Source organism: Crocodylus siamensis, chromosome 8, assembly GCF_052110815.1.
Source record: "Crocodylus siamensis isolate JL-2025a chromosome 8, ASM5211081v1, whole genome shotgun sequence".
NCBI classification, from domain to species: domain Eukaryota; kingdom Metazoa; phylum Chordata; order Crocodylia; family Crocodylidae; genus Crocodylus; species Crocodylus siamensis.
In genome coordinates this window covers 12094405-12119647 of record NC_143402.1, presented here as the reverse complement: position 1 = coordinate 12119647, position 25243 = coordinate 12094405, and the positions used below count along the sequence as shown (strand labels likewise).

The following is a 25243-nucleotide window of genomic DNA, read 5'->3' as shown; positions in this document are numbered from 1 at the left end:
GGTTTCTTTGATTATTTTTATGTAGTTGGTAGCTGCAGGCTTAGGCTTTGCAACAAAAGGAATTCTGTCACAGTTTTCATTAATTCTTTCCCTGTAATTAGTGTTCTCCTGGGTGGTTCAAAAGATTTCTCATTTTGTCTTTATGTGAGCGTAACATTTGCGTCTCTGTTGCAGTGTCTGTAGGTTTTCTCCCTGGCTGCAAATCGGCTTAATTTTTTAAACCACGTAGTAAACAGTGCGATGTTTTTGCGTACCGTGGAAGACATGTGCAGATACCTGCAGCTTCAGATGGTAACACATCGGGCTGTATGGAGGTGTGCATGTTGGTGTCTTAGACTCCTGCCCACACCTTTGCAGAACCAGATGTGTTACCATCTGATACCGCCCATCTCTAGACTCTTTTCTGGAAGCCTGTAGTCTGCGTCTGACAGCAGCCACTTGCTCTCTGAAAGTTTATTCATTTGTTTCATAAATGTAGCTCAAACATTAAACTTTACACTAACAGGATCATAATTTAATATTTAATAGTAGTGCAAAGTACTAATGCAATAACACATGCATACTGGATTAGGAAATGAGAGCAGTTACAAGTCATTTTAACTCATTTATAACAATGCCCAGGATTGAAACGCACTGATGTGGCAGGAGCAGGAGCAGTGAATGGTAATGGTAGTGCTCAAATCTTTACGTCTGACTGCTGCTGGGGAAGCCGTACGTGGAAGGTTGTATGTTTATACTGTAACAAAAACCACCTGGCAGATCTTCTTGTATGAGGATTTTCCCCTGCTCCCTTCCTTTGACCTTTTCTAATCTGTGTGACCATGGCTATGGATGGATGTATGCAAAAACCTTGCCTTACCTCATATTCCAGCTAGCCTTCTCATTGTCTCTCTCTCTCGCTTGTCTATACATACATCTCCTTTTCCATCTCCAGGGGTTTCTTTTTCCTCCTTGTAATAGCTTTTTCAGAGGCTCCTACTTTCTGGATCATCATTAGGGTTCAGTTTGGTGCTGCCTGGTCTGAGGGCTGCAGAGAACATTCTGGGATAGTTGGGTTGGCTCTGTAAAGCCACGGCTGCCCCCAAACTTTGGTAGATGAGGCGGATCACAGAGAACCCACCTGGATGAATGCAGGCATCTGCCTTGGGTATGAACAGATAGGGTTGCTTCAAAGCAAAAAACAAGAGGTCCTTTAAAAAAAGAAAAAAATCGTGTTTCCCCCAGGTGGCTTCTTTGAGAGGACCACTTACCAAGAAAGAGACCAGTGCGGAACGGTGGCAAGCTTCATCCCGTGTTGAGTATTTCCAAATTGTTCATCTTTTCCACGTGTTTCTTAAAGGTCAGCCCCACGTATAAAAGCTGTTCCACCAACTGTATATAATACATTTTCCAAAAACCCTCCCTTCGAATTCCTGAGTTAGGGTCCTTGTTTAATAGATCCTTGCTAATTTGCATACCTATGAATCTCATACAAACTTTTTGGTAAGACTGGAGTGCTGTAATGAAGCCTCCTGTTATGAAATAGGGGTGTGGAAAATGGGCTGTATTTGATCTGAATTCAGATTCAGCTCAAACTGGGGACAGTAATTCGATTAGTTGATTCAGATCACTGTCCCCGATTTGATTCGGCCCAATCCGAATCTGAAGATTTGACGCTGATTTGGTGAATCAGTGATTTGGTCATAGACACAGCTTTAAATGTTTTTTCTACATATCTCAAAGTACCAGGTGTGCCTTGTGAATGCTGCGATGGTGGGGTGGATGGAGCGTCCCACAGGAGCGCAGGGGCCCCCCCCGTGTGCTTGGCGGTGAACCCGGAAGTGGACCAGAAGTACTTCCAGGTCTGCTGCTGAGTGTGCAGGGTGTGGGGGGTGCCCTCCTGGCTTGGACCCCCCAGAACCAGGAGGCACCAGTCGACGAACCGGGGTGGGGTGTAGGGGGATGCCCCATGCGCTCCTCAGCAGACCCAGAAGTGGTTCTGGTCCACTTCCGGGTCTGCTGCTGAGCGCACTGGGGAGCCCCCCATGCTTTTGTGGGATGCTCCATCCACCCCAACATCTCATCATTCACAAGACACCTGGTACCTTGAGGTATGCAGAGTTGGGCCAGATCCCCACTGAACTGAATCAGGGACCAAAGCTTCACACAACCCTATTATGAAGGTTTCATTATTGTTACAAAATAGGCTACAACATCATTTAATAATATGCTATGAAACAGTGTTTGTCAAACGAATGCACAAAATCATTTTTGGTGTCTTCCTTTTAAAAACACTGCTCAGTAATTTGCAAAAAACCAATAATTTTCACTTGCTAACACATAGCTGCAGATTAGCTCAGTGCTACTATGATTAGTTCTGATCTACCATTTTAGCCCATTTCCATCATCATGCATAGCCCCTGCTTACAGCATGCACTAGATGAACATGTAAATGCATGTTGATAAACACTCTTTTCATGCAGATCGCACAAATGAATTGTTTCATGGCTGTTTTTTTAAGGCCGTGTTTGAAAAAATCGTATTTCTGCCAGGCATCAGACATTTGCCAGTGGGGTTTCTTAGCTATAAAGGACAATCTCAAATAACTCATAACAGATTTTTTTTCTTAAAAATGTACCAGTATTAAAAATACAATGAATATAATAGTACATTGTACCCCAAGAAAAGCAGACGAGAGAAGGGGAACAGAATCATTCTGCTTATAGCAACATTCTGCTCTCAAATGTATAGGATACACCACAGAAGACAATATATGCAAAATGGTTACAGAGTGAATTCTAAAATAAAAATAGCCTTGAAAATTAAATAGCATGGAATCGTTCCATGACTTGGAATGTGTTTCTAAAAATATATCAGCTTAAAAAGTAATTCATTATCAACAAAGCAATTCAGTCAAATAATTAGCAGAGATTCTACGCATACGAAATCTGCTTGGGGACTGCATTCACACTAACAGTTTACTGAAGTATTAAGTGTCACAGAATGTTACTGTCAAGGCAAGGAAACAACCAAAATCTGTCAACACTTGAACTACAGAATTATATCTTTGCAGAAAACCGTTCCTATTCAACTGAATGGTAAATTTAACTTAGCCTTGCATCCTGCTACCTTCATCTATATTATATCTTGCAAATTTTGTCCTTCTTTACACTTAGTTTATCTCTGAGGGAAATGGTTGTATAATAAAATAACGGGACCCCAAACTGGAACCATTTAATAACACATTTTGGGGAAGATTTCCTAAATACTACTACCCTACATTGTCACACAAATAAGAACTCGGCTCAATCACGCAATGGTTTCTGAATACAATATGCGGTACAATTTGGCCATGATTCGCTATGGGTGAGATTAAAATCATGTTCATTTAAGAGAGCTAAGTGAATGAATGATGACATGCAGCCAGCATGCCAGCAACAGTTACATCAGCTTATGCATACTACCACACAGAAATCACATATGGATGTGGCAAGACCTCCATTTAGTCTCACTGAGTAAATGAGCATTGCTGGAATTGGTAAGACTCAGTAGAACATTTGTAGCTTCCATGACTTTGTGGGTCAGATCTCTAGGCTTCTGATAATTGTTGTAGCTGTTGCGAATTGACTTCGATAGAGGCAGGAAATTTACACCAGCTGAAGATCTGGTTTTCTCTAATTATTTCAGACTATAATCTCTGCGGTCTTAAATTACAACTGGAACATCTGGTTTTGGATGCAACAATGATAAATGTCGCACAGTTTGTTTGATGGACCATAATAGAAAGACAACCTCCATAACACGTCAATTTTGCATTCATTTTTTCTCAGTTGCATGACTCGAGATACTTCCAAATTACAGAATTTACAGTCACTGGGTATGTAGCCTCACAATAGAAATAAAAGAACAATATCAGGAGGAGGCATCATGATCTAAAACCACCATAAATTACTTGGTGAACCAAAGGGAGGAAGACAGGCAAGCTATGAAAGGGATTTTCCTGTGCGAATAGATATTTATAGTCCAGCAATCGGAAGCAGTATACAGATATGCAAGCAAAGGGGTCACATACTCACCCCGAATCTTGAGCATAAACCAGCATCGAGGTATCACAGAAGTTCAATCTAAGATGCCGATGCCATGGATCTGTAATGATTTAAACCTATATACACTACACCCACACACATGCACACGCCAACATCTGAGGAGGAAGAATCTGAATACAAACTCAGGACGTTGATATCCCAAAGCCTGGGACTCCACCCGGTAAGCTGATAGATCAATTCCATTAGCTTAGCTGATAGAGTATCCCGAGTAAGTACAGTCCGTAAAATAACATCATAAGACAATGGCGCACACATCTCCTTCCATGATGCAGCTTCCATCTGTTCCTTGAGGCCACAGCTTTTACTTTGCCCTAAATATCATTCCCTTTAAAGAAAACAAAAAGAAGAGTTTTGAAAAGACTGTTTATCTTCTCCTCTTGACATGCGCTGTAAGCAAATAAACATATATTTTCATCAAAAGTAGAGATGAGCCTGAACCAAAACTTGAGATCTCAACTCCTTCAAACTTTAGAAAAATTCAGATCCAAAACCAAGTGCTGCTGGAGCCCTACTCTCTCTTTTGTCTCCTGGGCTCAGGCAAAACCAGCAGCAGACTCCTTACTTTTGGAAGAGTTTAGATCTATATCTAGGCTTTATTTTGTGTGTTGAGCTCACCTATAAGTAAAATCTGCATCCTTGACTCCATCTTTGTTCTGAGCCGCTCCACGGGAATGGACAAAGAGCCAAGAAAATACTGTATCCAGCATCACCAATAGCGTTATCTGAGGATCTCAAAGTTCAGTCCGAGCAGTATAATGTCAAGGGAAAAGAAGATTTTAATATATCTAACAACACATCACAAGTCTTCCACACAGGTCTTACCGCATTTGCTGTTATATTCACACTAATACAAAGCAAGACTCAATTGCAACGATCAGTTCACAACATATTTGGCCTAATTCATCCCTAGTGTAACTCTACTTTTTTGAGTAGAGTTGCACCAGGAATGAATTCTGGCCTACTGTGTTTGCATTTTGTTCTAATCAAGAAAAACATCAAAAGAAAACCTACAAACGAAAAACGGAGTTTATCGTTATTTTTTAAACTCTTGCGTTAGCAGTATAATGGCTGCCCTCATCAGAGCAGATACGATGCCAAAGCAAATGGATTAGTGGTGATCAATATTCATTGCACTGTAATCCTCCGCTGTCATGCCATTGGCTCCTTGGTGGTTGTGACTGCGCTAATGCCCGTTAGTTCCTACTGTTCCCGCGCTAGTTAGAACCGACGGGACACTTCCCTTCTGGTCTTATGAGACAGGCTCCTTAGAGAAGCTTGTGAAGCATCCCCTATCTTGTGAGTTTACTATTCACAGAAACAGTGTAGAAATTATTTTTATGTACTACTTTGATGAAATGCTAAGAATCTGGCATAAAAACAAAGTAGATAATTGTAACGTGCCAAGATGAGGATGGAGAATGGGATGGGAGTTGGGTCCACTGTACGGGCAGGAGAGGGAGGCGGCTTCCTAACCTAGCAAGAAGGTAGGGACAGCAAGAAAGCGACTTTGCAAATATGAAACATTTCTCACTTGCCAGCTATGACTGTTCCTCGTTAAAACTGGCACGGTGGCAATGTTGTGGAACTCGCTGTCAGACAACACAGACAACAAGGCAGCGTTTTCTGTCTGGATGAGTCATTTGGTACTTGGCTTTTTGGAAGCCCTTAGGCTTTCCCTTCCAAGCGATGCAGCAAAATCTTCTTCAAGTCATGAGTTTTTATCCAACCAAAATGTCATTGTTACTACTTCTGACAATTAATTAAACATTAAAAAAACCCCTTTGTTTCTTCTTTTGAAGAAACTCAGTATAAATGGTTGCCTTTTGCTTGTGAATGCTGGGCCTGGGCAAACAAATTGTAAGGACTCTTCTTTGTGAAGCAACAGGAGAAAATGTTCAGCTTTCTGTTTTCATGCCAGCTTTCAAAACGGAGAGCACATTAAACAAGCTTGACTTCTCTCTTTCACATCAACTGCTTCCGTGTGTTGCTGCTTCTGCCTCAGGATGCTGAACTGAGGTGTTGCCTTAGCCACGAATGGCATTTGAGGCTGGAAAAACGTAGCATGTATCTGAGCAAAACGTGAGAAAGTAAGAGAGCAGATGAACAGCTATCATATGTAAGACTTAGAAGGTGGATTCAAGCAGGATCATATATTTAACAGAGAAAACCAATGCCAGATTAATTCCCTGACAGACCACTGCTTTGTAAAAGCTTTTTGATTCAATCGGGTGCACAGAACGGAGAATATTTTGCTGTGAGGTTTATCCCCAAACAGGACATTCTTGAAATTTGTGGAGTTCCCAGGGAAACGTGACTTTTGTCATAGAACGACTCCAGTGAACCACCAGGGATTCATGATCAATACCCGGACAAAAATATGCAAAACAAAATTATTCACATTCTTGGGAATGTGACCAAGAAGGAAATTATTTCTAGCTTGAAGCCTGTCAAGTATTGTTCTATTATGCCCGACTGTACCACAAGGAAGTGATGAAGAAGAACACTGATTGTTAGATTTGTAACTGCAAAAGACGTAACTAAGGTAAAAGATGGCAAGTTAATGATCATGGAACAATTTCTTGGTTGACTGAACGTGGCCGGTTCTACTGGCACGCGAGTCAACTGTTAAAAGAAATGTGACTCTTGCTGGGTGCTTTGAGGGGTCAGGGCTGTGACAATGGGGGAAATACAAAAGGCAAGCACACAGTATATCAGAATTTAGGATCTCAAGAAGACAGCAGGTTTTGTCCCATGCAATGACTGATCTTTGAATCTCACACTCAATATTGATGCCAACTGTTGCACTGAAGCCATGGTATTTTTCAACATGGTTTATAGTGGCTACAGACTTTTTGCAGCCTTGTCAGTGCTGAGATATGACCAGTCTGTCTCTCTTCTTAAGTGAAACAAAATGGGAAAACTGATTTGACATGATCCTTATGTTTTGGTACTAAACTTTGGAACTGTGTGATGCTTAAGTTTCAATTGTTGAAAATTCAAACTTAATAAAGGATCTGCAGGAACCCAAACACAAAGCGATGCCAAACTGCTGACTCCCGCAAGCGGCAACAGGAAAGTCTTGTGCTGCATGGTACTTTAAGGTGATATGCTTTATGGAGTCAACCTCATGTGAAATGAGTCAAGAAGCTTAAGCTGATATTGAAGAAACTATGTGGCTGCAAAAAGACTTAAAGGATTCTGTGGTAAACGATCGTTCTGAAAATGGTATTTGGAGTGATGGCAGAAGCTGCCCGACGATCTGAAAAATCAAAGTTTATTTCTCACAAGAAAAACAAGTTAGAATAATAGAAAAACAGGACTAGAAGGGACTAGGAAGTCATTCAATCGAACCCTCTGCTCAAGGTGTAATCATCCCTGTCTAAACCACTCCAGACAAGTGGTTGTCTCACCCAGCTTCCAAGGATGGAGACGCCACAATCTCCCTAGGTAATTTGTTCCAATATTTAACCACCCTCCTAGTTAGAAAGTTCTTCCTAATATCCAACCTAATTTGTTCGTTGTTGTCACTTAAGGCTGTTACTTCTTGTCCTGTCCATTGCAGCCACAGGGGGTGACTGGCTTGGTCTTTCATCATCTACTCTACAAGCACCCTCCAAGTATTTGAAGACCACTATCAAATTTTCCTCAGTCTTCTTTTCTCCAGACTATGTAATCCCAGTTCTTCTAAGGTTATTCTTATAAGTAATGTTTCTTAAATCTCTAATTATTTTTGTTGCTCTCCACAGGGCTCTTTCCAATTTGTCCAGGTCTTGAAGTGCAATACCCAACACTGGACATGGTACTTCAGGTGAGGCCTTACCAGTGCCGAAGAGAATGGAAGAAACACTTCCCTTGACTTGCAAATGAGACTTCTGGTAAAACAACTCAGTATGCTGTTGGTTTTTGCAACAAGAGCATAATGTTGAGGCAGATTCAGCTGACAGGCTACTATAACTCTAGCAGTCTAGCTCAGCCACTCTTGAACCAAAATGAGAGTGTTCAATGACAAGGCCAGAGATGAACCATTACTTAAGCCAGGAAAGAGTTATAATATTAATTTTTTCTATTATGTTTTGGATACTGCTTTCACATCACTTGAAGAAATTTTTACAACTGTTGCTCATTTTTTTTTGAATATCTCTGACATCTAAGATGACTTGCCAAGAATTACAACAGTACTGCATTAAAAAAAAAAAAAATTAGAAGACAGACAGCTTGGTGGAGAGAGATGTCCATGTCCTCGATCTTTGCAATGAACTAGACTCTTGGCAGGTGGCTGAAAGCTGGAATACCACCAAATATTGCACTGGGGTTTCCTGTGCAAAAAAAGCTTTGGTTTTTCTTTAGAAATGCATTAATCGCACTCAAGCTTCTCTCCTATTGTCTGTATCTGTTGCAAACAGAGAATGCAATATTTCAGAACTCAAGCTTATGAAGACATATTTGCATTAGCTCAGTGTCAGTTTAATTTTGACTGAAAGCCAAATTGTGAATATTATTGATGTGCAAGATGCCACCCACATGTATTCACATACATTAAAGCAAGAAAAGTGAGATTTACTAATGATGCCAGCTGCTAATCCCAAAGCTTTGGGAACAAAAGCTTTAAAGGACATGTTGTGTGTCTTATTCAAGTTTTTCACTTTGTTTCATACTTGCACCTTCACCAATAAACACCAGTGATTAATGTAATTCTTACTGGGGAGCCAGGAGGACAATGAGAGAAGGCAGAAACAAATACTCTTGCCTACCTCAGAAAGTAGGGTTTTGGATGGGAGGAGGGAGAAAGAAAAGGCAAGAGAAAAAGAAAGAGAATTCAGATCTGTCCTTAACCACATATAATATGAAGTGACGTACTGGTACCTGCCATATGTACATGGAGAGGGCTACAGTCTTCCCATGGGGTTTGCATGACAGCTTGAACTTTGCTTTAATGGTATACGATGTCAGTACAATCCTTCAAAAGAATTACAGCTGAGCTACCTGAGGCAGCATTCTTCATATTTGAATGCCGGGATACCAGCCTGTAGTATTAAGTACTGGCAAAAATATTACTTTTTAAGACAAAGCTGTCTTTAATCGAAAGCCAATTTATGACAGCTCTGCAAATAATGGCTAAAACCAGAAACAAAATAAAGCAGAGCACCCACCCAGCTTAATCAGTTGTAAGGCGCTTTCCTCCAACACGCGCTCTCCCCCACGAAGAAAATCTCTACATTTGACCCACATTCACTTCCCAGGTGACTTGTGCTAGCTGAGCTATAAGCCCCTGATAATTGGTTGTTTCAGCTCTAAACTTCAACTAGTCCTTAACCACAGCATGCTACAATAAATTACAAATAAATAGCTAACAAGATTAAAAATAGCAAGATCAAGGTTCTCATTTCCATTTTCTTTCCCTGAACCGTTTAGTTTATCATGGAATAACTGACTCTGCTTCCTTAGCATCTTCTAAAACAGACCTAAGTACTTATTAGCATTGAGTATTATTCTTTTCAAGTGATGCCTGAACACATACCAAAATAGAAAGATGACCTTATCCTTACTATTACCATTATAAAAGTGTCCTATTTAGACTCCTCAGAGCTTTAAATGTTGGTCGGCTGTTTGTAATTTAATGAACTCACAGTGATGTGGCCCATTGAAGCAGCAGCCTTGTACAAAGAGCACTCTTTCATGGAGCAGGGTCAGAGAGGAAATTAAAACATTTAATATACTTGCACGTGGAGCGTTATAGAATGGGATGAATATGGGAGCTAAGCCCCTCATAAAAACCCACCCATTTTTCTAGTCTGGTGATGAGTCCTGAAGAACTGGAGTGATTAAATCAATTTGAAATTCTCCTCTCTCTCTTTTCTCTTTTTATTGTCCAACTGCTTTTGCTAATATTCAAGATGATTAAAGGAACTGATTAATTCACTAAGTAGCCAGATGTAATCAACCCTTATTAATAAAATACGACAGTAATCTGCAATAACTGTCCAAAAATCTGCAGCTTACTAAAAATAGTGTTGCTACGGGATTTTGGACTAATACTGAAGTATTTTATAAGAGAGATTACAGGTTATTGTTCCATGGGGAACTGATTTTACTAACTATACTTTTAAAAAGTCTGGAAATAAATGTAAATGCATTTCAACACAAAATGGCATATTTAATTAATTTTCTCGGCAACGCCTATTCTAGTTATGACCATCAATGTCATAGCAATGACAGTACCTAGTCCAGCTAGTGTTCCTGGGCACTCACATAAGCAAATGAAAAAGCAGTCATAACTCCATTAGCTGTGCAAGGAAGTGGGCAGTATATGGATATTAACTGATTAACTTTTGCAACAAATAAGTTGCATAAAGGAAGGGCCTGGACAGAAGGTACTGATGTAACTTTTCATTGCCTTTGTACACCAGGGTAAGTTACACTGGGATTTGGAGTGGATCTGTCCACTCTTTTTACTTTGGTGTAAAGCTTGGTTACACTAGTATAAACGTGGCATCTGTCCCGGCTCTACCTTAAAGTGTCTCGCTAGGATTCATACTGTTTAAAGTAATAAACCTGATTCTATTGGTGCCGTTGGGTTCAATTAGGATCTCATCTTTAAAAAGAGCAGCAAATCTAATTTTATCTTAGCTCTGTACAGAATGCCAGTTCCTATAACTATCAGTACGCACTTTTCTTCTAGGCTACGTGCTACTGAAACCGCTTTCTTTGAGCTTAATTTCCAGATGTAAATGTGAACTCCCAAGCCCACCACACACTTCAGTTGTACAAGCAGTGTATTACTTCAGGCCACAAGTACTGCGATTTCCAAGTACTTATAATATGTTTCTTACCGTTTTTGGGGTCACGGGAGACAGTGACATTTGTCTAAAATAGTGATTCTTAACCAGATGCTGTGCCACCCTAGGATGCCTTGGGATCCTTTCAAGGGTGCTGGGGGATGCCAATGTTAGCACCATTAGGTGTGCAAACATGATTCACAAGATAAACCCAGAGATTTCAACTAGGGATCCAACGCGTTAAAAACGTTCTGACCTGTTGTGATCTAGCTGAGTTTTCTGCAACAGAAGAATTGCTCTAGTACTTCGCTGTAGTCAAAAAACAAGTGAAACTAAGAGCTGACACTTTCTGAGGGATGCCTTGAGCCTAAGGAGGAGTGCCATGAGTCTAATAAGGTTGCACAATGTTGGCCTAACACTATTTTGTTTCTATAATAGTGACTTCACTTCAATGCACTGAGCCTGTCTCACAAATGGTTTTACAACGCTTTCTTTCCTGAGCTATAGGTAACTTCAAGTAAGAAACGTCTCCCTTCTGGAATCTCATATCAGTGGGAACAATGTTGGGCCCTTAGAGAGGCAGGCAATGCTCACTGTAGACCAGCAAAGGAGCTAAGGAGAACTGATCCTATAGACTTCAAGCTTTGTGCTGGTCAGTGACTTCCCCTATAAAAAGAAACGATTACCTTACAAAGAAACAACTCACTGAATTTCCAATATGCCAATTTGGGACCAAAGCTTATGAAACACCTTCTTCTCACTGCATTGATACGAGATAACTATTGTCCTAAATAATTATGAGCACTTGCTCGATTAGTGCAACTCTTGCAGGGCAAACGACCTCTGTCTGTTAGTAGAATAAGGGTTCCGCATTCGATCAAAAACGGTGCAATGAGACCATCATATTTAAAAAAGCTACTGGGCAAGTGAGCAACTTCCCCTGTGGTTATTCCAATGGTTCTAATCTGTGTGCTTTTGTCTTTTTCCTTGACAAGTACAATAACAGCCTTGCCGATTACTCTTTACTAAGGTACCCGATTGTGGTGACATTGAGGCTGACCTTGGAGTCACCTCCCCCGCTGCCGCACTCTCCTTTGTCGTACCACCATTTGTTTTTCAATTTGTCCAAGAGGCCTTGCTCATTCAGTTTTAATACTGCCAGGTTAACAGCATTTCTTGAAACGATAAAACATAACTTGTAAGAAAATGCACAAATGCTTAGGAAATCGTAACGTATAAAAAAAGGAGCACAAGAGGACAAATTGGCTAAATTTCACAGAACGTGGAGCTATAAAAATGTCTGTACAGCAAATACAGGGTTAAATATTGGAAGGTGGCATGGAGGATAACATTTGCTCAAAACTGAAGTGTGCGGGATGGGGAAATTGTCTTTGAGAAAAAAAGTAACAAGAACACCACATCATGCAGTTAACATTCGTCACATAAGGCAGGTTAACTTGGCTTTTACCATTTAAATTGAAAAAGCCATTGAACTGTAAAATTAAAACAGCAACAAACAATCAGAAAGGACAACACGAAGAGAACATTAAAAAATGGATGCATTAAGTAAATGAAACCATAATTTACCGTCTTATTTAACTCCATGGAGTATTGAAGGTTTTAAACGTTAAAGTTACCTCAAAAATCCACAAGAAAGAAAATGACAACACAATACATCAGGGTAGGTGGAATACTATAACAACATGGATATTGTTATATTATTCCACCCACCTTAATGCTGAGCCTTTTGGAGTTGCTACACCATAGCCCTTGGAATCCAGGTTTCCACCAACTTTCATTGTGTCACAGGGCTTCCGCTGCTCAATGTACTCGTTCATGGTCGACTCCAGCAGGAAGGCAAACTTCCCCTTGGACTTCCGCACTCTGGCCACGCCGTCGGCTGTTGTTTTGGTAAACACGGATGGCTCGGCCGACTTCATGTAAGACCACATTTTCTCATAGACGGCTATTTTGGATCTCTGGGAAAGACAATGGAAAGTAGACAAGGACAAAATGCTTACTTGGCGTTTTTCTTACCGCATGTGAATATGTCCAAGTCCACCTGCTAGTGAATGGATTGTAAGTGACCAAAGATTACGGTCGGTAACTTTGACATTGTCCGCAGTGTGAGACCTAGTGGGGCCATAGGTGCTACCACAGCGTATATATGCAGCAGGTGAAGTTGGGCAATATCAAATGGTGCTGACCACTGAAAAATTACCAAATACAGGAAGCAGGTTAGAAAAAAAAAACCGTAGGCAAGGGGAGCATAATCAAGGTATTTATCTTGCTATTCATAGATGCTAGAGTCGGATGGGACCTCAACAGATCATCGAGTCCGACCCCCTGCATGGGCAGGAAAGAGTGCTGGAGGCAGATGACCCCAGCCAGATGCCTTCTCTTAAAGACCCCCAAGGCAGAGGAGAGCACCACCTCCCTTGGAAGCCCATTGCAAATTTTGGCCACCCTTACCGTGAAGAAGTTTTTCCTGACGTCTAGCCTAAATCTGCTCTCTGTCACTTTGTGACCATTGCTCCTTGTTATGCCAAGAGGCGCCCTGGTGAACACAGCAGCTCTGATTCCTTGCTGCACCTTCCCATTTGTATGTGTGCTGCTGTCACACTAAACCAGATAAAGGTTATTAAATCCTAACTCTCCTGCCTTGAGCAGTGCATGACTTCTTTCTATATAAGTTATCCCTGTTAGTTTATTTCATTCTGCAACATATCACTGGTTAACCATAGACATTTGCTTATTAAAAAGCTCCCAGGAAGACAGGAATTGGTGATGTCAGGTTATAACAACAGATGAGGGACCATAATAGTTCTATTGGGCTTGTAGAAGATGATGATGGTGCCTATCTGGGAGATATGTACTGTGATTACACAGACTTTACTAAGCAATGATCAACTTATTTTGTTGTTTGGCGTTTCTAATGTTGCTGAAAGCATACTAGGATTAGTGGTGAGAGGATCCTCTACGTGAAAATATTTTGTTGTCAAAGTGAATCATTTGCTGGAGTACAGCCTATTTTATTATAACCAACTGCTGGTTGTGCCTTTTTAAGTGTACATTTATTTTTGTTTTAGTTTCTTCAGTTTTAAGACCAAGCCAGATATAATGATTCTGGCTCTAAAACATGTGCTTCATATCCGCAACATGCTGAAAAGCTTTTAAAAACAGAACAGTGCATTATTCCCCCATTCTCCTTCAGGGGCATTATAATAAACCACCATAAAATACTGACAATGACAAGCACTAGTCATTGCGCTGTATCATTTTTTAGCATTCCCCATCTGTCCCATAGCACATTGTAGAAATCCCGGGGATATATATGAGACTCTCAATCTAAGCTGTGGTTATCTGAAATTTATGCCTCCAACTTACTGTCAATTTCTTGTCAATAACACTTCTTTTCAAAACTGGAATGAAATATATAATAGTTAAATCCAGTTCAGATTATAGTGAACTTGTGGCAGGAGACTCTTCATTACGATCAGCTGGAGCTCAAGACATCTTTTCTCTTCTTTCACAACAGTTTAGCATGCCTTGGATAATATACTGACTAACAACTACTCAGCAAACGCTTCACAGAGCACAAATCCTGCCTTTCTTGTATAAAAACTGAGCTGTGATTGATGGAGAAGAGAGGAGAGTATTCTGCAGTGGGAGGGTGTTCTCATTCCCTCCCGTTGGATTACGCTGGTTTACATGGAACAGTAATGGCCATTATACCACAGCGTGAGAACAAGATTATCTCCATCACCCAGGGGTTAAAACACTCCTCACAGAGAGAAGAAATTAGGGATCTGGTCCCTGCCCCTATGAATGTTTAATAGAAACATGCTTAAATGCCCATCAGAGCTGGAACCTGGACTTTCCTCCTAGGTGAATACCGTAACTACTAAGTTACCAGAGTCACGCACTCTCTCTCCTTCTACCCCCTCCATCTTGTCCAATAAGTATTTAATTATTCCATGCTTGCTGAGCGGAACAGCTTTAATAGAAACCACTGAGACACTCCACGCCAGAACGCTCCATAAACTGGTGCTCGGATAGGGGGTCATTAATTGAATGGAAGTCAGACCACTCAGACAGGCAGCGAGAAAAAGCCTGAGCACCTGCTTTTATGACATATCACCTTGGTCAAGCCTCCATTTCTACAGAGCATCTTTCAGTCAAACGTACCAGTGGAACTGCAGCCAATTCAAGCGACATGCAGAAATCACTTTCTGCACCACTGAACCATAGCCGCCCGTCAGATGCAATGTGGCAGGTAGTTAACAAAACACAGTAGTGCAGCACGGTGAGACAGACTGTGACGGAAGGAAACAACTTACCTAATTAAAACTGCACGGGCATTTGAGGCAAGCAGATTGTAACAAGAGAAGTTGAAATTTGGCCTTGAGATGGGAAGTGCTCGAGTCCTCAGTTTTATGTCTGGTATACAAGAGACATACCCCTGTAGCTGTAATGCCAAGCCATTAGTTAAGTATTAATCCAAAGGCCATTGGCACTTGCTAAATCACCAGCTTTCTGCAGCTCTGAAATAAGTCTCCCACAAGCTGAGGAATCCTTGTGTGAAGGAACGTAGCAAGTTGGAGTTGCTGGATCAGTTTTAGACCTTTCATCTATTACCAAACCGTTTCTTTGATCCCATACACAGGAGCTGGCAAGCTGCAAGCTCACAGAGGGATTAGGCAGCCTCGGTGCATTATGAAATACAAATGTTGATACATGAATTTTGTGTTAGGCTTATGAACATTTTTTGAACTATGAAAGCTATGCACATAGACTGTGGCTGGGTGCTGATGTTCAAAAAGCCCGAGGTAGACTAGATCAGACCGATGCAGGTTTCTGTAAGCAGGATAGGTTAGATTGGGAACAAGCAGAACACACTTTTACCTTTGTGGGGGGAGGCACAGGCTGCCTGCGTTGGCCAGGGCCGGCAGATTAACCATAGACAGGTTGGGGGCCCTGTCCCCGGGCTGTCACAAAGCCAAGCTAGCACAGGCTCTCTCCTCAGTCTGGCCTGCTGCCTCTGTCCAGCTGTCAGCTGCAGGCGGGTGGGGGACATCTGTGTCCCTGCATGAGCCCCGGCACCAGCGGCAGGCTGGCAGACCATGCTGAGCAGTGAAGACAGGGGGGATCTGCCAAGTGGAGGATCGGGCCCCTTGGAGCTCAGCACCAGTGGCAGCCGGCAGCAGGAGACTGGGGAGTCCTCCTTTCCCCACTGCCTCCTGGGTTGCTGGGGCCCAGCTCTGAGGGGCCCAATCCTTCCCCCAACACAGACCCCACCAGGCAGCCCAGGAGGCTCAGAGCATGGGCCTCCTGGTGCATCCTGCTGGGCTGCTGCTGGTGCTGGGGCTCAAGCAGGGACACAGACCCCTTCCCCCCTGCCTGCCTGTGGTGGACAGCTGGCCCGAGGCAGAGCTGGGGAGAGAGTCTGTGCTGGTTCCCCACTGTGACAGCTCAGGAGTGGTGCCCGTTGGGCACTCGGCCAGAGGAGTGGAGCATGGGGCGAGTGTTAGCATGCCTCCCTGCAAGACAGGGCTAGTGGGGTGTTGCAAAGGTACCCGGGATGCTGTGGACGGTGACCTAACATATACTGATAGGGCATCTGGTACTGAAGTTTGATGTACCAGTCTAATCTAAATTGATTAAGTCTGAATGGAGATCGATCCAGGCCTTAGACTGGGTTCTGCCATTTTTAAATCAGTCTATGTAAGCTGAACTTCTGTTCAGTTACCAGTTTTTAGTCACTTTTACCAGCATATGTGTAATGTCTGTACCTGGCCTGTGGGTCACACACCAGACGTTTTCTTTTGCTTCCTGTGAACAGACAACATCAGAAATATAGGTGACATCTTCTCTGTGGCTTTGTTGGCAAAGGGCATTTCTCTAAGCCAGTGACTGATGTTTGCATAGACATACCTGGGTAAGCTTTAGTGCCCCTCGCTTGGGTGCTATTGGCAGTGTCGCCACAGTAGCAGAGTGCTCACCGTGGACTGAAAATGCCCAAGTGCCAGCTCAGCTTCTCAAGTGGGATTTGCAGCCTGTGCCGATTTCCAAGCTGTTGTGGTTACAGTTGTAACAGTACCTGAACTAGCTTGATATTAGCTTCAGTGTGTTTTCATGAGCTGCAATCACAGGAGGGACCGCAATATAGACCCTAAGTGGTTTCAGACCCAGTATATACTCCACATCTACCCCAAGATGCAGAGATCAGGAGTAGCTAAGATGGAGAAGCTGGTTTATTAAGTAGTGGAATAAGCTGAAGTTGTTACTAGACAATAGTAGTAAAAATCAAATGAGCTTTATGGAACCTGAATCTTACAGAGTCTTATTTCAACAACTGTATCTCCTTGCGTAGCACCTGAGACTGGACTACACAAACAAAAGACCAGAACCGGATTGAATAAATGCAAAGTGTATTCTGTACGCATAGTTCTGACGCCGCGAGGTGTGCAAGTAAGGCCAATGGCTATCAGGATGATTACCACATTACCAAATCCTAAACTCAGAGTAAAAACTTAAAAAAAATCACAATGGATATTTTGTCATTCTTCTATGTACATTCAAATGCTGTATAGGTATGCTGGGTAGCAACAGATAAGTTGGCCAATGCTGTAATCAACCTTAATTCCAACATGTCCTAATTTCTGGGTACTTGATTTTTCAACTCTAATATTCTTTTGACATTTCTTCATGATAGCAGTAAAAACATGTACAGGTGTGCATGTGTGCAGGCAGCCAACAAAAGAAGAGGAAAGTTATAACTTTGTTGTCTAATTCAGAAAGATAAAGTAGCCCGCCTTGCCAAGATTTTATGTGGCTTAAGTATTCATCTCAAGATTACACCTTTAATTACATAGAGAAACCATGAACTGTTTTTCTTTTTCATCTCCTAGTCCACACGGGCATTTCTGTCTTTAATAAGTTCTCTCAGATTGTTTCCAGCTCCCATGACTACCTAATAGCAATTTTCGATACATCTGTGTATTGTTAATACTAATTTTTATTTGATAAGAGCCAACAGTGTGGCACAAGGTGCAAATAAAGACACACTCCTTATTCCATGGATGTCATAATGAATGTAAACAACAGAGGAAGATTTCCGTAGAGGACAGGATGTCCTTGCAGCGAAGGAATGAGTGCTGGGGAATCGTTATGCTCTGCCACAGACTTCTGATAAATTATGCACGTGTCACTTAGGGCTAGATTTTTGAAAGGGCCTAAAAACGCAGATAGGGAACTGGTGGGATTTGGATGAATTAGGTACCAAGTTTTGGAAATCCCACTAGGTGCCTATCTGCACTGTTAATCCCCTGATATTGAAGTAAATCTGTCCTTTTGTCCCCTTTGTGCTCTAGTTGCATTATTTTTCTGCCGGGGGAGCCCAATGGTTGCTCCACAGGAGGGTTTGCTAAAGCTCACAAAATGCTTTAAGTCCCATCGAAGCCATTCCAAGAAGGCAAGGTATTAGCATTGTGGTCTTTTAAAATATTAAATTCCATCTGATTCAAACACAAAACCATAATTTCCAATGAAACATTAATGGCAGTCAGACTGTCGCACTGTTCTTACATATGATTATATCCATTTAACTCTTGTGCATGATATAATAACAAAAATCAATATTTTTTATGAAATCATCCCAAAAGTCAAAGGCATTTTGCCAATTTCTTCTTCAAACAGGATTTTCATGGGAAGCCACATTTGTTAACCTTAGATAAATACCCTGGTACACAGCCATACAAATATATAAGCCGTCACCTGGGACTGAGAGTAGCATACATTGACCAAATATACTAGAGATTTGATAATTTGGGAATGGGTAGAGTTGTTTGGGTGGCTAAAGCAAGACGTGTTTTAACTGAATTGACTCAATCTTTTATTATAATAAAGAAGAAAAAAGTTTTGTTAAAGAGATAAACATTTCCAACTAAAAAGTAGTAAAAAATAAAATTAAAAGCTAATAGAAGAACTAGGTTATGAAGGTACTGAACAAAATGAAAATGTTCTTGTATTTACGGTTGGTGCTAGGGAATTGGCTGTTTGTAGGCAGCAGTGAAGGCAAACGCCATACAGACAATGAAACTACAGGAATTACTGAGCAGAGCAGTCAATATCTTTCACTAGAATTTTGCTTTTAAGGTGAAAAGTGGCATTTTGCTTACATGGAAACTCTGAAGGAAAAATATACTTCTTTTAACTTCCCAATTTTCTACCAAAAACTATTCAACTCAAACATGATAAAAACCCTTTATTTTCTTCTATAAAGCAAGACACTTCTGCAGAATTTTGTTCGGAAATGTTCTCCCCACATTGTCTTTTCTGAAAATACTTTCTATTTTGTGAGCAGCTTTTGTGTGTGCTTGTTTTGCTGCCTCACAAAACTCTGGCAGGCCCCTGTGGGGGAAGAAATGTAAGAAAGAAAAAAATGTAAAAAAGAAATGTAAAAAAGAAAAAGGAACAGATGTCAGCCAAATCTGAAGCCTCTACATGGAACGGCTTTCTTTGTGCTGGGCAACTTCCTTTTCATTTCTTTGATATTGCTCTTCAGAAGTCCATTGACAAACATCTTCATGTTTCTTGAAGAGGAATATCATTACCATTTTTTCCCCCTCAAAAGCAAACTTTTTAGAGTGTTTCATCTTGGCCTTGGGACACATTAAAGCCTTTGTCATTATCACAAGCTTACTGCAGATATAAATAGACGTGACCTTAGCTTAGTCAACAACTCTGTTTTCCCACTTTAATCGGAGATGATTATGGATGAACATGAGCCACATACATTTACTTCACCTGGGAAAGAACGGTCCATTTTCACTGTAGTGGATCCAACACCCTCTTTGTAACACAAGCACTGTCTCCAATTCCCTGCCTGGCACACTGAGCATTTACTTCATTTTCTGTCTCTTCCTAGCCCCTATCCAAAGATACTTTTCCCACAGGTAGCAGTGCTATTATTTTAAATGAAAAACCCAGTTCAATCAATCCCACTTTTTTCCCCCCCCTTGGAGAAAGGTACTTTACTTTCCAGTTCTCCTATTTGTGTGCGCAAGACTCAGGTATTTAAATGAAAAAACACAATACTTGCTAACAGCAGGAGTAAAAAAAAAAAAAGAAAAAAAAGCTTAATCCAGACTAGATTTAAAAATGATGAATGTCTGCAAATAGACTCTGTCAATTACACGTGGTTTTTTCCCGTTATACTCAAGGGCAGAAATGAGCTCAGTTAGGAATTAGCAATCTTGGCTTCAATAAAATAAAATCAGGTCCAGTTTTTTTTGTAACACTAAAACCTATTTCATGATATACTACAGAACCAAATGACACCTTTGGCTAACCCCCGCCTCTAACTCCAAGAAAAAAAATGCTTGAGACAACCAAAACTTGCTTTCATGGACTGAATTACCTTTCCCTCTGTGTTGGTATCTCTCTCCTTCAGAGTTCAGTTGGCGGTGACACTGTGTCAGTCGCTTCCAAAATTGAATTGCAGCGAAGCTATTATATTTGAAAGAAACCAGGATCTTACTCCCATTCTTAAACTATTTTAGAATAGCTTGTCCTCTCCCTTTCAGACTGTTACAGCCTCTTCTATTTATAGTCTCTGCCTCTCCTACTCTATTAGAAAATTTAATAAAAATGACTAAAATGATCCCCTCTTCCTTTTCTCCTTTTTCCAGAAGAGGCACCAGAGGGTTTCTTTTCTCCACATTATATAGTGTAAATACAACCTTGCCAATATACTGAAAGATATTCCCATGCTACCTTCATAAATGTTGCCTATGTTGCCAAACTCAAACATTCCCAAACCACAAGATTAAAAAAAAAAAAGACAATTTACAACAGGTTCCAAACTTTTGTAACACAACAAAAGGCCAGAAAATGCTTTTTTTAAACAAAGAATAAAAGATGCAATATCTTATGTGTTCAAAGCTGAAGCTTTAAAGGCAATACAAAAGCCTGCAAGACATGAAATATAAATGCAAGGAGTGAAAACACTAAGGTCTCTGCTCTTGTCTTAACTGCATCTTCTGGGACCAGATGAGGAAGGCAAAAGGGAACCAGTTTGTAATGATGCTTCTGGTTCAATAAAGGCAAGCTGTAAAAGCCAGAATAAGCATGCAACAACAGCAAAGGGTAGTTAGAGATAGAAGAGATAGCAATCACAGGGTTTAACTTAACTGACCCTTTAAACTATCCCTTTTTCTCCTTTATGGGAGCAACCAATAGTGCTGTTACCAAAGAAAGCCTGACAGACTGGCTGTAGTCAGAGGTAACAATATACCATTTTAAAAGGGAGGTGAGACTTCGTGCTCAGAAATATGCAACTGTTTAATCTGTCCACTCCTATACCAGTGTGAGTGGAGCTAAACTTGTTTGGTTTAAAGTTACAGAAGTTTAGCTTCAATTATATCGAGCTTATACAGTCTTAGTTTGCTTATACAATGAAGTAATTGCCATTACAAATATGGTGCAGCTTCTGTAATGCACATCCTGATACATACATGACCCTAAATCTTCTTAGGCAAATGTCCAGTTTAGCATTGTTTTCTGTTCATAATGCAATCAGTTTTTCCCTAGCAGTCGATGGAGCCAACAACTTCTGCAAGAGCAGGAGGCAATTACCAAGCAGAAGTGAAGAAGAATAGCATCGTGCTTATATGAAGCTGCTTGAGTCACCGGGTGCTACTATTTCTGGCACCTTATACACACAGCTGTAAAGCACTGAGTGGTGGCTGCACTCTTGGCAGCACCATCCTGCAAATGAAACATTATCATGTCGTCTTCTGCCTCTCGCTGGGCAGAGGAGAGTAAATGATTGCACGGGAGTGCTCACAGAAGAGGAGAGGATGACACTCATGACAGACCCACAGGCTGCATGTGAGCTATTGATGAGCACATAATGGCTGTTATAACAACATTGCATTATAATATGAATATGATAATTATTGTAATTCTCTACTGCCTTTGTCTGAGAGATCCAAGCCCTTTACTAACGAGAAAGAATTAGGTCTCACAGCACCCCATGAAGTATCATTACCTTCTTTTTCCAAGTGAGTAAATTAAAGCATAGGGATGTTAAGTTACTTGCATAGTGTGTGGCAGAACCAGCCAGCCACACACATTATGCAACCGTAGAAGATCAATGCCACAGCTTTTACCTGCACGTGACTGGTGCTGTCAACACTTTGGGTTTCTATAGCCCGTTGCACGTAGTCACCTTGTTTGTACTACATTTTGGGTGAGAACTCCAAGAAGGTCACCTTCCACAAATGGAATATGTGCCGTGGAGTGTCCCCTCGCTAAGGCCAGCTCCCGAATCCACCTGGTTCCCAGGTTCTGCAGGATACGTCAGGAAAGCAAGGCTTTGTTGTGTGGTGTTTTGGGTTTATTTGCTGTGATATATTGATTTTTCATCTTACATTCATGAAAAGTGAGCCTCGTGGGCCAGGAAGTGAGATGGAGATGGGCATCACCATACTCGTTCTTGCCATACTATATTGATATTGGTGGAGTTACAATGGGTGATGTAAAACTAATATCACTGAATACAGAATCAGGCCCTTGAAATCCCTGTCTTCAAATTGTCTCATTTCTTGTGTAACTCATGATTCAGGCTTTGCCTGTATAGAGTCCGTGAAAAATGAACCCCACTTCTAACCAAGCTGGCAAAGACATCGCTGCACTATGCCTGAACCCACTGTGTGCCCCTAGCACTACTTAGGGCAGGGCTGGGAAACAAGTAGGTCACTATCTGGCTGCAGCATGGGGCTGCAGACGATTGATGAGCAATTTTAGATACTCAGGAAATGGCTGAAAAGGCTCACAACAAAAAATCATCTATGTGCACTGATCCCAATTTTCCTTGGACAACTGCCCCAGCCATAAAAACAGCTTTTCATCACTAGCTTATTTTTTTTATAATATTTTCCTTTGAAATGTTATCTAAAGGCAGCTTCATCATTCTGAAAAACACATTTGAGCAGGGACTAGATAATTTGCTCTTCCTTCTTTTTTCATCAGACACATCTTATTTACTTAAGTGGGTTCATTTCATACAGAGAGACAAACAAATCCCCATTCAAGCTGTAACTAGACTTCACTTCATTGACATGCCAATAACAGTCTGAGTAATTGATTGCAAATCAAGTTTTAAAGAATTTCCTTTCCTGCCACAATATTGAACTTCAGACAAAGCCTATATTCATCTCCCTGCGCTCTCTTGCTGACATCCGCTCATCTACATTGGAATATTGAACTCAAAATGAAAATGACACCTTTCACCAAGAGACAAGCTGGCTTTTCTTCATGGCGCATGGGCATCGCTAAGTCTAGGTAGACTAGACTTCCCAAACCATGGAAAAGTATTAGGCTGTGCTGGAAGCTTTGAAGCCAGGCTCTTGGTAAGCCCCATAATGTGGAACTGAAGTCCTGTTACCTTCATAAATGTTATCTATGCTTAGAGTTACAGCGATCTACAGTTTAGGGGCAGAGCCACAACTTTTGGAGGTCCCTGCCGAGGTGGAACAAAATAGTTCTGTTGTGCAGGTAGAGAAAGGATGAGCGAGGGAAGCCACACGTGCGTGGGTGGACAGGGGTGGAGACCTGCAGGAGGAACGAGAATGGAGTGACCTTATTTGCCCTTTGGAAGGGCTTGTGAAGACTATGCCGGCCTTTGAGCTGAAAAGTTTCTTTGAACTGGCTCTGCTGCACAGCAGGGTGGACTCCTCTGGTCACCTCCTCAGTATCCAGCTCAGCTACTCGGGCCGTATTCAGGCTTTGGCCCTTTACGCAGCCTGGCATTTTCTGCATGATATTTGAACACCGCTCAGCCTAACGAGCTTTCGGCTCTAGTCAGAACAGACCGCTATACAGGCAATGATGGAGAAATCCCAGGGGACTGCAAAAGAGGATGTTTCATTTTCACATCATTAGAGTTTCTAAACTTTCATGTGTTTTCTAATTATGCAGAAGTAACACTAGCAGCACTGTGGGTAATTCATCAGCACCCATGTATTTTAAATGAATCCCTAACAAGCACATATTAATGTGACACAGCAGCGTTACATAAAGCAGTACAGAGACTTGAAAAAACAGGGTCCTCACTGTCTTGAGCGATGTCATTATCATCATCATAGAGCTGTTCTCAAAAATGTAGAGCATTCAAACAGCAAGTGATTTTTCCCTGAGGCACTCCCTGGTTTGCTTCCACAGAGCTATGACGTTAACCCATTATTTGGTACTGTATTATTTCACCACGGGCTTGCTGTCCATACACCCTGCCTGATTTGATAGTCACCTGTGCAATACAATTGGCAACTCTATTTCTGATTCAACAGGCATCTTAGCATTGGGAAGATGTAGTCAGATACACATGCATTAAAGGGCCCAGTTACACACACAAGAAAAGTGGAGAAAAGCACACATGCTATGTGGTTTACAGTACAAGGAATGTTTAACACTCACATTTATTACTAAGAGCTAATCAGATAAAACTTTGGCTCAAAACCTTGCTAGTGTGATGTCTCCATTAAATGGCCCATTCCTATTAACCCCAGGTTTAATCCAAATGACATCTTTTCCAGCAAGTGGATAATGAATGGCTTACTAATTATAATTTCCAGAAGGACACATTTCTTTTTTGAATCCCACATGCAGAGGAACCAGCATATTTAATTAGAGTGCTTCACAGAAAACTGTTGCTTTTGTATGCTGGCAGCACGAGCTTTGCTCTTCTCTTTAAAACTGCTTGTTAGTTTTTGTACAACAGGAAAATATCAGACCAAAAGAAAAAAAAATCTAAACCCTGCCATCAAGCCATTAGTTACTAGAAGAGAAAAAATAACAGGCCACTTGTTATCCACTCACTGGATACATACTGTACATACACAGATGTATAGATGTTTGCATGTACACACACATATGTACCTTAGATTTATATTTATTATGTACTAGGTGTCTAAATATATTCCTTTTCTAGCATATTGAATTTATTAGACATTTTACTCAACTTGCCAGTTCTGAAAATCATATCTATATCATAAGAGTTAATGAAAGAATTATTTCTTTTGCAGTTATTTGTAACACTGATACATTTACAGTTACATTTATTATTGCTAACCTATCCATATCCCTTCCAAACCTTGTGGAAGAAATGAATAAAACAACAACCTTGGTTCACTACAATCTATATATTTAACTCAGCTCTCTACAACAGTTTTATCTCAAAGCTCTATTTATTTCATATTTCGGAAGTGATCAATTTTCTGTGATAGTCCATGTCTAGCGTCTATGAATGTAACCACATTTTAATATTGAAGTCAGGCATTTGTGATGATGTCTGTGTTGTTATGCTTGATGCCAAAGCAC

The 25243-nt window shown here is 41.1% G+C and overlaps 1 protein-coding gene across 6 annotated transcripts in view; it reads right to left on the bottom strand.

Moving 5' to 3' along the window:
• The window catches only part of GRIA3 (glutamate ionotropic receptor AMPA type subunit 3), a 222216-nt gene that overhangs the window by 20925 nt on the left and 176048 nt on the right, over nt 1–25243 (bottom strand). For 2 of the 6 annotated variants that reach the window (XR_016443972.1, XM_090061112.1), the window contains exons 13-14: nt 12593–12840; nt 11922–12036 (exon numbers count right to left, since the gene is read on the bottom strand). Coding sequence is in view for 3 of the 6 variants with exons in the window: in XM_090061112.1 (XP_089917238.1) it covers nt 11922–12036; nt 12593–12840 (363 nt within the window). In the remaining 3 variants the exon portion in view is untranslated. Of the gene's footprint in view, nt 1–11921; nt 12037–12448; nt 12841–25243 lie in introns of those variants that run through there. The other 4 variants (XM_090061111.1, XM_090061113.1, XR_016443974.1 and 1 more) reach the window with 3 other exon arrangements.